Source organism: Alosa alosa, chromosome 17 (assembly GCF_017589495.1).
Source record: "Alosa alosa isolate M-15738 ecotype Scorff River chromosome 17, AALO_Geno_1.1, whole genome shotgun sequence".
Taxonomy (NCBI): Eukaryota; Metazoa; Chordata; class Actinopteri; order Clupeiformes; family Clupeidae; genus Alosa; species Alosa alosa.
In genome coordinates this window covers 16184935-16197950 of record NC_063205.1, presented here as the reverse complement: position 1 = coordinate 16197950, position 13016 = coordinate 16184935, and the positions used below count along the sequence as shown (strand labels likewise).

The 13016-nt window shown below is 45.5% G+C and overlaps 1 protein-coding gene across 1 annotated transcript in view; it reads left to right on the top strand.

The window, feature by feature from the left end:
- The window catches only part of LOC125310521 (dynein axonemal heavy chain 6-like), a 51595-nt gene that overhangs the window by 31454 nt on the left and 7125 nt on the right, over positions 1-13016 (top strand). The window contains 21 exon segments of the mRNA XM_048268027.1: positions 133-287; positions 519-750; positions 1271-1423; positions 1565-1705; positions 2361-2603; positions 3247-3414; positions 4577-4812; positions 5113-5374; positions 5903-6026; positions 6308-6504; positions 6848-7051; positions 7393-7518; positions 7682-7846; positions 7991-8058; positions 8269-8449; positions 8731-8910; positions 9384-9617; positions 10659-10794; positions 11296-11462; positions 12266-12456; positions 12853-13013. Coding sequence (XP_048123984.1) covers positions 133-287; positions 519-750; positions 1271-1423; positions 1565-1705; positions 2361-2603; positions 3247-3414; positions 4577-4812; positions 5113-5374; positions 5903-6026; positions 6308-6504; positions 6848-7051; positions 7393-7518; positions 7682-7846; positions 7991-8058; positions 8269-8449; positions 8731-8910; positions 9384-9617; positions 10659-10794; positions 11296-11462; positions 12266-12456; positions 12853-13013 — 3724 coding nt within the window.

The window sequence follows — 13016 nt, the reverse complement described above, 5'->3', positions numbered from 1 at the left end:
GTGAGACAGCTGATAACCTTTTAATGACTTTGTCCAGTCTAGCCCATCAGGGAGAGAGAGATGGAATGACCCTGGTGTTTATTTAGGGCCACTGAGTTCTGGTTGTTTAACGTGGTAAAATATGGTCCACAGGTGGGGGCAGAGAAGGCCGATCGGCTCTATGAGGACCTGACAGACATGGAGAAGATCCGTAATGTTCTACAAGACTACCTAGATGATTACAACATGACCTTCTCCAAGGAGACCAAGCTTGTCTTCTTTCAGGATGCTGTGGAACATGTGTCTAGGTAAATGTCTACATTTGAGTTTGTTCAGACATCATGCAACATTATGCAAGTCTGTTTACAAGTTTATTTATATAGCACATTCCATACACAAAGGCATTTAATTAAATTCAATTCCGTGTGGAAGTGTTATGCAGAAATATTTTTTATATATTTTCCTACTTCTTTGTGTATTGTCTTTCTTTTTTGTCTTTTCTACTTTTCTTTTCTTTTTTTTTTCATCTTTTCCAATAGGATTGCTCGCATGATTCGCCAAGAGCGTGGCAATGCCCTGCTAGTTGGCGTGGGCGGCACAGGCAAGCAGTCTCTCACCCGCCTGGCTGCCCACATGTGCGGCTACCGCTGCTTCCAAATCGAGCTGAGCCGCGGCTACAACTACGTCAGCTTCCATGAGGACCTGCGCAAACTCTACAAGATGGCCGGCGTAGAGGGACAGAACATGGTCTTCCTGTTCACAGATACGCAGGTGGGGACCAAATCGCACTCACACCCCACAACGCACAACTGCCTTCACACACTTTCTGTCATTACACTCTGTTTCTATAATAATAATAATAATGATAATATTAATAGTAATAATAATAAAATGTAATTGCTAGAGTGGGTTTCTAAATACTCAAAGACTCTATACCTTGTGAACAGGTTAAGGCATTTTAAAGTAATCGCAGAGAAAAATAATACATAAAAGCACATAAAAACATAAATCAAGATGGTATAACATGTTGTATGCATTTCTGAAAAGGTGACTTTATAGATACGATTTGAATCTGGACAGGTCAGTGTAGTCACGGATGTGTTTGGAGAGTTCATGTATTGGTCATTTGATAATTTGGTAATGTAAGTTACGAGGCCTATACTTCACATCCTTATTGGGTAGAAAGTATTATGGTATACATGATTTACTGAGTACTTGAGCTTTCGGCAGAATGAGGTAGAGACAGGTCTGTGATTAAGGCTGTCTTGTTCTTTGACCGTTGCTGCTGTAGATTGTGGTGGAGGAGTTTCTGGAGGACATCAACAACATGCTGAACTCGGGTGAGGTGCCCAACCTGTTTGAGAAGGACGAGCTGGAGCAGGTGCTGGCCGCCACGCGGCCCAAGGCCAAGGAAGCGGGCATCCCAGAGGGCAACCGAGACGAGGTGGGCACAGCATACGCCATCAGGACTGGTCATGTCATTGGGTTGGGTATCATTCAGTGCTTCAGTTACATTCAAGTGTATGTGTCTTTGTGTGTCTGTATGTGTGTGTGTGTGTGTGTGTGTGTGTGTGTGTGTGTACAGGTGTTCCAGTTCTTTATCCAGCGCGTGCGTGAGAAGCTGCACATCGTGCTGTGCATGAGCCCCGTGGGCGATGCCTTCCGGTCACGCTGCCGCATGTTCCCCTCGCTGGTCAACTGCTGCACCATCGACTGGTTTGTGCAGGTCCGCAAACAAACAAACAAACAAACAAACAATCGGTCTCTAATCTCCAATCTCTAATTCTCACTCTGATTCTCCCTTCCACCTTTACTGCTCCTCAGGAGGATTCTCTCTCTCTTATGTAATTTCTCACTGTCTATCGCTACTGTGTTTGACCCGGCAAACGCTATCTCTTGGGAGTCTGTTCAGTTGTATTAGCTGTTTTTTTTTGCAATGGAAAGTCCTTGTTTGTCTTGTGTTGTTTGTGAGAGTCTCCCTAGATATTTCCTTTGAGTTATTTATATGGTCTTAACAGGCTTTTCTGTTCTTCACTGTTTACATAGCCTCTGCTTGCCTCTCCCACTTCGTGACCAACTCACCACTCCTCTCTCTCTCTCTGTACTCCCTCCCTCTGTCTCTTTTCTTTTCTATCTCTCTCTCCCTCTGTTTTTCTTCTATCATTGAAATCAAATGTGCATTACTGCGTGTGCGTTGCAATTTACAACATTCACAAGAAAACATGAATAAAAGAGGTAAAGTTGGATAGAACAAAACACATCTCATCACCTCTCTCTCTCTCTCTCTCCCTCTCTCTCTCTCTCTCTCTCCCTCTCCCTCTCTCTCTCTATCTCTCTCTACCTCTCTCTCTCTCTCTCTCTCTCTCTCCCTCCGTCCCCAGTGGCCACGGGAGGCCCTGTTGTCCGTGTCGCGGACCTTCTTCCTGAACGTGGAGCTGGGCAGCGAGGAGATGAAGCAGAGCCTGACGGAGATGTGCGTGGAGATCCACGTGAGCGTGAGCGAGATGGCCGAGCGCTTCTACTCGGAGCTGCGCCGCCGCTACTACACCACGCCCACCTCCTACCTGGAGCTCATCAGCCTCTACCTGGCCATGCTGGGCAAGAAGAGGCGGGAGCTGGTTATGGTGAGAGAGCGTGCGCACACACACACACACACACACACACACACACACACAACACACACACACAACACACACACAGTCATTTACTCAACAGCCTCTACCTGGCCATGCTGGGCAAGAAGAGGCGGGAGCTGGTTATGGTGAGAGAGCGTGCGCACACACACACACACACACACACAACACACACACACACACAACACACACACAGTCATTTACTCAACAGCCTCTACCTGGCCATGCTGGGCAAGAAGAGGCGGGAGCTGGTTATGGTGAGATTTACTCATCAGCCTCTACCTGGCCATGCTGGGCAAGAAGAGGCAGGAGCTGGTTATGGTGAGAGAGCGCACATACACACACACACTAACATTTGCATTTATAAGCTATCACTTTGTTTGCACCTTAGTCAGCCGGTAAGGTCAGAGGACAAGTATAGGACATATATAGATTTTTTGGCCCACACAGTATTTCTCAAGCCTCTGGGTCATAGACATGACTTAATCACCAATACTATATGCCATTGGGGATCCAGTTAATGTTACCAATTCTGTAGCTGACTGTCGCTGTGTAGTCGACTATGAAAAGTTTGTTGGTTTTAGTGGCGGAACACCAGGGGTTTGATGGAGGACTGTTCTATGGTTGAATGTAGGCTCGTGACCGTGTGAAGAACGGTCTGACCAAGCTGCTGGAGACTAACGTGCTAGTGGAGAAGATGAAGATTGACCTGTCCGCCCTGGAGCCCGTTCTCAAACAGAAGTCCATCGACGTCAACGCTCTCATGGAGAAGCTGTCCGTGGACCAGGAGAAAGCTGACGAGGTGCGTCCTTCCATGTGTTCCAACCGCGCTCACAGGCTGCTGTGGACAGTCATTATGTGTCCAGTACACACCCACACAACATTACGTGTGGACAGAACATTTTGCAGGGAGATTCCATTCCCAGGTGGCACTTCCGCAATCATTGCCCAAATATACTGTTTAAAACTGGATAATGAATGAATGCAAAAGCCATTCATTTAATCAGGGGTTGCACAACCATATACGTCAGGGTTCCTACGCAGTATGGAAAACCTGGAAAAGTATGGAATTTGATTTTAGTAATTTCCAGGTCTGGATAAGTATGGAAAAAAGAAACAAGGGTATAGAGAACTATTTGTGTTTCCAGACTATTGCATCTACAGTACTAATCACTTCACTCAGGTCATAATAAACCATTCCTACTGAGGAACCGAGTACTGTGTAGCTTAACTGTCAGTCCACATCATCAAGATACAATTGAATGGGGGTCCTCAGAAAAAAAATCTCTCCCACAAGGGGACTCTGGTACCAAAACCAAATCAAAAACCCCTGTTCTATGCACGTGCCCTATACTGTACCATTGTGCACTGGTATGTTTGCGTAGCTCTGCTATTTTCGGCTAAAACACTGGTAGACTTTTTTGCTTTTGTAAAAGTTACCAAGACATGGATACTGCATTATCTGATAAACTGTTATTGCAAACAAATAATACCGTTTACGGTGATTTCTGAGGCCTCTGCCAGCAGTGCACTAGTCTCCAACATATGTAGGCTATGCTGTATCTACAGAGAACTAAAAATGTGAGTGCACCTTCCAACACAGCACTTCCTCAACGAAAAGTATCCAACAATGGACAAATGTTTTCTGAGGGCTAACAAGTTAATAATAAACATTATACAGCTCTTCAAATGCTAATAGAACGCTCCATTGACAATGTCTAGAATATGGTCAGAAAAATCTACCAAGAAGTTTGAAAATTTGAGTATGGAAAAAGTATGGAATTTTGAAATGGAAAATGTGTAGGAACCCTGATACGTGCAACCACCCAAATACCGGTACTGTCTATGCTGAACGTATGTTTCAGGTTACTTTGAATGGAGGTATTGTGTCTTGTCTTCAGTCATGTATCCCGGTAACTGTCCCCACGCATGTCCATCTCTGTCCGTCTGTCCTCCCGTCTTAGGTGCGACGTGTGGTTAAAGAGGACGAGGCCCTGGCCAAGGTGAAGGCAGAGGACACGCAGGCCATCGCCAACGACGCCCAGCGGGACCTGGATGAGGCTCTGCCCGCTCTGGACTGTGCCAACAAGGCCTTGGACTCGCTGGACAAAGCAGACATCTCTGAGATCCGTGTGTTCACCAAGCCCCCGGACCTGGTCATGACGGTGATGGAGGCCGTGTGCATACTGCTCAACTCCAAGTTAGTCTCTCCACCACCACATCAGTGAACACCTGTTTACCTTTCCTGATACGTTTCAACATCAAGCTGCCAGGGACTGCAGATGAAAACTAGCTTGCATGGCTAACTCTGTTACATGGACATGGCTTATTTAAATGAGTATGTTAATGAATGTATACTGACCATTTAAAATAAATAGACAACAACAAGATTTAAACTTAGTACAAACTTCCTTTCCTCTAATGGCTTTAGCTATACTAGTCCATTCCATGCTCACAGTACCTCTCTCTCTCTCTCTCTCTCTCTCTCTCTCTCTCTCAGGACCGACTGGGCGAGTGCGAAGCAGGTGCTGGGTGACTCCTACTTCCTGAAGAAGCTCATGGAGTACGACAAGGACAACATCAAGCCGCAGCTCCTGCAGAAGCTGGCGAAGTACGTCAACAACCCGGACTTTGTGCCAGAGAAGGTGGAGAAAGTGTCCAAGGCCTGCCGCTCCATGTGCATGTGGGTGCGCGCCATGGACCTGTACTCCAGGGTGGTCAGGGAGGTGGAGCCCAAGAGGAAGAAACTGGCCGCTGCACAGGTACCAGATGACCCTCTGGCTCAACTTTTTCAAGCGTCTTTACATGATTTACACAACACAGGTGGATTCGAAATATGTTTCTAGTTTCTAGTACTAGTTTAGTATACGGTGTAGTATATTGTATAGGTGCTTTACTATGCTATGCTACTAAACTATGCTACATTATGTTATACTATTCTATATACTATACTAAACTATATTATCTATTCTATACCATCCTATACTACACTATACCATACTATACTACACTATACCATACTATATCATACTCGGGCGGAGGCACTGCGCGTCGGGGAGTTCTTTGCCCCTCGCCCTCGTCAATGAATTCCCTACAGTATAACAGGACACCTCGGCGGCCGTTATCCCTTACATACCATACTATACCATACTATACCATACTATACCATACTAGACTACAGTGTCTAGTGTATTTTATTTATCAGATGTGTTGAGATGTTTGTGTGTTAATATGAAGATACTGCACTGCAGGGACTGACATGGTGTGCTGGGTTGTGTTGTGTTGGGCAGGCAGAGTTGGATGCGACGATGGCCACCCTCAAAGAGAAACAGATGAAACTGCTGGAGGTGGAGAACCAAATTAAAGTCCTGCAGGACCAGTTTGACAGCAGCGTGGCTGAAAAAGAAGGACTGGGTGAGAGAGAGAATTATGTTTTGGTTTTCTTACTCTTTGGTAGGGCCAAAGAGGTTAGGTGTGTATGTGTGTGTGTTTTTGTTTAATCAATTTTTCAGTAATTGGAATGACCCTGTGATTCTTTTGACTGGATATAAATGGAAAATTCTGGGTTTGTGAATGTTACCTACCTATGGTGTGTGTGTGTGTGTGTGTGTATGTTTGTGTGTGTCTCTATCTGTGTGTGTGTGTGTTTATCTATCTGTGTGTGTGTGTGTGTGTGTGTGTGTGTGTGTGTTTAGCCAAAACCATGGCTCTGACGGAGACTCGGCTGGGCCGTTCTGGGAAGCTGACCGCAGCTCTGGGCGACGAGCAGGTGCGATGGGAGGAGAGCATCGCCTACTTTGAGCAGGAGATCAACAACGTCACCGGCAACGTCTTCATCGCCGCAGCCTGCGTGGCTTACTACGGCGCCTTCACCTCCCACTACAGGCAGCTAGTAGGCTCCTCCAGAATAAATGTTTTGTACATGGCTATAAAGTTCCAACATTGTTGACTGTATTACTGTTGCATATTCATTTGTATTATTATATTATTGTTATGTTGATTTAATTGCTCATTTTATTGCTGAAAAAAATCAAGATTTTAATAATACTGTATTGATAAATGATACAAAATAAATTTCAGATAATGTAATTTTAAGTGAAACTAGCTGTTCTGCCATTTTATTCCAACATTTGAAGACATAAATCCCATTTACAGATGCTGAGATACTGTAGTTAAGGACTCTTTGCCTCTCCCTCACTGTTTGTGTCTTTGTAACTGCCCCGTGCGCTGCGTAGCTGATTGACCAGTGGATAGCGCGTTGCCAGGAGCTGGGCATCACCATCAGCGATAACTTTAGTCTGATCAACATCCTGGGGGACCCGTACGAGATCCGCGTATGGAACGCTGAGGGGTTGCCAAGGGACACCGTCTCCACAGAGAACGGCATCTTGGTGACACGTGGACGTCGCTGGCCATTAATGATCGACCCTCAGGACCAGGTATCTCCATGGAAACAATGTTGAATTACAGGGCTCTAACATTTGGTATAATGAAATAATATCTGCTAATAGGCATTAGAACATTCTAAAAGCTCTGAGTAACTTAGGTTTTAGTATTCTTTGCATTTTATTTTTTAGCTCTTAAATTATTATTGATTCATTGAATATTGCTGGGTTACACATCTGAAGGACAGTGTATCACACCGTAGTAGAATATGCTAAACAAATCATTACAGTACCATTACAGTAACAGTGTCTACCTTCATTCAAAATTAGTCCTGATACTGTTGAAGCCAGCACGTTGGTGAAGGCTAAATATGGTCTTTAACTCTGACCCTTAGGCTAACCGCTGGATTCGGTCAAAGGAGACGGTGAACGGCCTGAAGGTCATCAAGCTAACAGACTCGGGCTTCCTACGGACGCTGGAGAATGCCATCCGCATGGGCATGCCAGTCCTATTGGAGGAGGTCAGCTGTGACCTTTGACCCCCATACAAATACCCTCTGTTTTATGTTTCATAGGCAGACTTTGATTAGTTTAACAAGCGTTGTGTCAATGCTACGCATAGCAGATACCGCATACAGAGATTTGTGCTGCTTTGTGTGTGTGTGTGTGTGTGTGTGTGTGTAGCTGAAGGAAACCCTTGACCCAGCGCTAGAGCCAATCCTCCTGAAGCAGACGTTTGTGACTGGAGGCAGAACTCTCATCCGCCTTGGAGACTCGGACATCGACTATGACAAAAAATTTCGTTTCTACATGACCACCAAGATGGCCAATCCTCACTACCTTCCAGAGGTGTGTGTGTGTGTTTGTGCGTGTGTGTGTGTGTGTGTGCATGTGTGTGCGTGCATGTGTGTGTGTGTGTGCATGTGTGTGTGTGTGTGTGTGCGTGTTGAAGACAAAAGAGGATCAGGTTGTGATGGTGATCTTGCTCCTCAGGTCTGCATCAAAGTGACCATCATAAACTTCACTGTGACCAAGTCAGGCTTAGAGGACCAGCTTCTAAGGTCAGCCGTTTACAGCCTTTACATGCTTGTGGACCTCCTCATACTGTACACCCACACACACAAACACACACACACACACACACACACACACACACACACACACACACACACACACACGCACACACACAATACTATCACCAGCTGATCTACTATTATTTAATGAGAACATGTAAGTAATAAAAATGTCCTGCTGGTCCTGGCTCCCCTCAGTGACGTGGTGCGACTGGAGCGTCCTGACCTGGAGAAGCAGCGGAACCAGCTGATCGTGCGCATCAACGCTGACCGCAACCAGCTGAAGGCCATCGAGGACCGCATCCTCAAGCTGCTCTTCAACTCCAAGGGCAACATCCTGGACAACGAGGAACTGGTGCAGACCCTGCAGGAGTCAAAGGTCAGTGAGCCTATATAGAAACACCACAGGAGAGGATATACATTATGCTGTTAGATGCATACATGTAGGTAGTTATATAGATACTATACAGTTAATAACTATATTCTAACCATATAGTCTGACAGTCAATGAGTCTTTATTTACAGTAGATGTTCACAATTATTAAAACTGTTTAAATAACAGAATTTATGTTTACCTTTTAGAAATGTTTCTGACTCAACAATCTCCCTCCCTCTGTCTCTATCTTTGTCTCTGCTGTGTGTGTGTGTGTGTGTGCGCAGGTCACATCCGAAGCCATCAAATCACGTCTTCAGGAGGCGGAGGCCACCGAGGAGATGATCAACGCGGCACGTGAGAAGTACCGTCCGGTGGCTACGCGCGGCTCCGTCATGTACTTCGTCATCGCCAGCCTGTCCGAGATCGACCCCATGTACCAGTTCTCCCTCAAGTACTTCAAACAGGTGCGCCTCCCTCAGATCACTCCACCTGACCTGTTCCAGTACTGCTCTGTGTCTAAAGAACAGGCTGGGCTCTTTGTGGCCTATCAGGCACCTGTGCCTCAGATGCTCTAATGCTTCAGATGCTCTCTGAGCAGTCTCCACTAGAAACCCACTCCATCTCCCAAAGTTCATCTACAGGACTGTAATGCACCAGATGAAGTCTTGTACACATCTAGTGCCCAAGCCTCTTGTCACTGCTTTGAAGATGCTGTTGTCCTGTAGGCGTGCCATACATAGGTCCACTGAATTAAGATAGTCTCCTTGAAGTTACACTGTAAAAACTATTTGTTTGTTTATCACACGTAAACTACACCTTGAACAAAACATATCCATAAAATCCTGTTGATTTATTTTTAAAGATATTGCTTATAATGGCATCTCATAGACAGTGAACCAGTTCTTCTTTGAACCACCTCTTCTGCCGTCCCCCTCAGCTGTTCAACACCACCATCGAGGTGTCGGAGAAGAACAGTGACCTGTCGGCACGGCTGGACATCCTGCTGGGCAGCACGCTGCTGGCGGCCTACACCAACGTGTCGCGGGGCCTGTTCGAGCAGCACAAGACCATCTACAGCTTCATGCTGTGCGTGGAGATCATGCTGCAGCGCGGCGAGATCAGCAACGCCGAGTGGCAGCACTTCCTCAGGGGCGCCGCCGGTCTGGACAAGGTGAGAGAGATAGAGTGGATATATGAAAAAAGAAACAGAATGACAGCGAGAGAGAGAGAGAGAGAGAGAGATGTTATCACTATCATTAACATTATTACTGCTGTTTATTTTACTGTTAATGCTTTATTTTAAATGTTAATGCTTTGACAATATTGTACAATGCAGTCATGCCAATAAAGCTCATTGAATTGAATTGAGTTGAAAGAGAGAGAGAGAGAGAGAGAGAGAGAAAGAAAGAGAGGATATGTGAAAAAAGAAACAGAATGAGAGAGAGGATATGTGAAAAAGACAGAATGAGAATGAGGGAGAGAGAGAGAGTGGATATGCGATAAAAGAAAGAGAAAGAGAGAGAGGGAGAGGATATGTGAAAAAAAGAAAGAGAATGAGAGAGAGAGAGAGGCAGAGAGTGGATATGTGATAAAAGAAAGAGAATGAGAGAGACAGAGAGAGGCAGAGAGTGGATATGTGATAAAAGAAAGAGAATGAGAGAGACAGAGAGAGAGAGGATATGTGAAAGAGACAGAACAAGAATGAGGGAGCTAGAGAGAGCTCAGCAACGGCTAGTGGCAGTACCTCCTCAGGGTCACTGTCTGTCAGCGTGGACAGAGGTGAGGCCAGAGGCCAGGATGGAGGGAAGAGACGGTTTCCTCGAGAGTGAGAGAGAGAGAGAAAGAGTGGATGTGACAGAAGATAGAAAGAGAATGAGAGAGAAAGCGAGAGTTCACCAACACCAAGAGACCATTCTTCCTCAGGGGAGCTGACGGTATGGGCAAGTTGAGGGTGGGGTGGAGGGAGGAAATAGTGTTTGTTGAGAAGTCACAGTAGAATGGAAGGCAAGGAAAGAGACCTAGAAGAAGATAACTAGAAGAAGAGAAAGAGGGAGAGAGAACAAAAACGTTTGTTTATGAATGTATGTATGTATGTATCTTGCTGTTCCTTTGATCCTGAGTACAGCACAGGAAAAGCATAGCCTCATAAAAGTACAGCCCCTTCAGGCCTGAGTAACTTTGTGTGTGTGTGTGTGTGTGTGTATGTATGTAGGAGCGGGAGTTGCGGCCAGACGTGATCTGGATGACTGACTTCATCTGGGAGAACTGCTGCGACCTGGAGGACAGGCATGAGTGCTTCAAGGGTCTCAAGGAACAAATAGTGTCCTACCCCATCACCATCGATCTGGGTATGCTCTCGAAGCCCCCTGGGTAATATGCCTGCTCCCTCATAACACCAGTCCTATACGGAAATCATTGGAACAGACTGCAGCACATTTAAGTAGATGTGATTTTTTAGAATTAGAATTAGAACTAGATGATGATGATGAGATGTAAGTGATGAGGAAAGCTATAAGTGGGGTAGAGGGAGAAAGGCACAGAGAGAGAGAGCAATAGGCAGAAATAGATAAGGAGAGAGTTTATCATACTGTTGGGTAGGAGGCTCCAATGACTCCAAATGATGAATATGTTCTGTCTGCACTGCATGCTCTGGCTACAGAAAGCACTTACTGCGCAGCGCCTGCCTCCAATTATGCCAGTATGGACGAGCAATTTTGGGTTTATTTCTGCAAAACGTAACTGCGTGGTGCCATGCTGTCCATGCTGTATACAGTCATTGGAGGCACCGAACAGCATGATGAACTCTCACTATTCACCCCCCCCCAAAACACACACACACACACACACAGGTCGTGTGCAGGTGCAAATCAACCCTACTGACTGGAAAGACTACCTGCCTGAGCCGGAACCCTCATCAGCGCCAGACGAGCAGCCGGCAGGAAGCCGAATCAACTGGAACGAAAAGCTGACCAGCTTCCAGAAGCTCATTCTCATCAAGTGCTTCACCGAGGAGATGGTACCACAACACAACTAAATTTCAATTCAATTTCAAGTTTTATTGTCGCATATACTTTGCAATACAGCAAAATTCTTGTGTCACAGTTGCAGTAGTGGAAGGATAAAAGGTAAATAAACACAAGGGGGTTATAAATAAGGGGAGTGGTAAGAGAGACTGTACAGTACCACACATAGCCAAACTATCCATACATGCACACATATACAGCCATACAAATGTACACACAGACACACACATATGCACATACACACAACCACTATACTTGCATGTAAGAGACCCCAACACAACTCAACCCATAGAGCCAAAAGCAACTCATTAGGGCATGGAATGAATAGGGTGTTTTATTACAGTTTCATTAGTCCACACCTGTCAGCAAACTAAGGGCATGTGTTTGTGTACAGTATTTATTCATAGTAAATAGATATCATTAAGATCTCTTGCAGTGAATGAAATTCTTCACATAGAACATTGCCTATATCTATTCTAATTCTATTGCTTTCTGGCAGATAGCCAGAAAAAGGATAAGCTGAATTGAAATGAGAGAACAGTGCACCATATCTGAGTGTAGTGCTGATAGTGAGCTTGTTTGGGTTTTTTTTTTTTTTCATCTCAAGTGTGGCCTCTGAATGAATATGGCTTAAGGCACCTCACCAAGCCCAGCTTGAACTTGATCCCCCAACGTGAGCTGGAGCAAGCACTAGGCGACTGTGGTCGTTTGAAATGCTAGTCTAAGTTGTGGGTGGGAAAGTGTCAAGGATATTTTTGTCTGGTGTGTGTGTGTGTGTGTGTGTGTGTGTGTGTAGGTGGTGATGGGCGTGTCTGAGTTTGTGATCGTGAACCTGGGGAAGACGTTTGTGGAGAACCCGCCCGTGGATCTGGCCACGCTCTACGCCGACATGTCCGCCTCCACCCCACTGGTGTTCATCCTCAGCACCGGCTCCGACCCCATGGGAGCCTTCCAAAGGTTCGCTAAGGAGAAGGAATACTTGGACAGGTAAACACACACACATACACACACACACACACACTTTTTACTGTTGCTATATAAAAAATATTGCAATTGAATGGGAATTGAGTTTTCCTGTTAGTCAACTGTAGCTAATGTGATGACTTTGATTCCTCTGATGCTGCCTGCTACATATGATAGTGATTATGATAATGACACATTTTAAGACATGCTTTTTCAGGCATCGCGGCTCTGTACATCACCATGACACTATTTTGTTATTGATATTAATAACATTGAAATTTAATTGATGTAATGTAATTGTCCTGCCAGTTACATATAGCTAACTTGATGACTTTGATTGCCTGCTGCATGTGAGTAGTCACTTCAGTGACCTCAGACCTGATCTCTCTAAGAGTCTGTAACTGGTGTGTGGTGTGCCAGGGTGGAGTCCATCTCTCTGGGTCAGGGCCAGGGTCCCATCGCCGAGAAGATGATCCTGGAGGCCATGAAGTCCGGCAACTGGATCTTCCTGCAGAACTGCCATCTGGCCGTGTCCTGGATGCTGGCCATGGAAGAGCTCATCAAGACCTTCACCGAGATCGGTG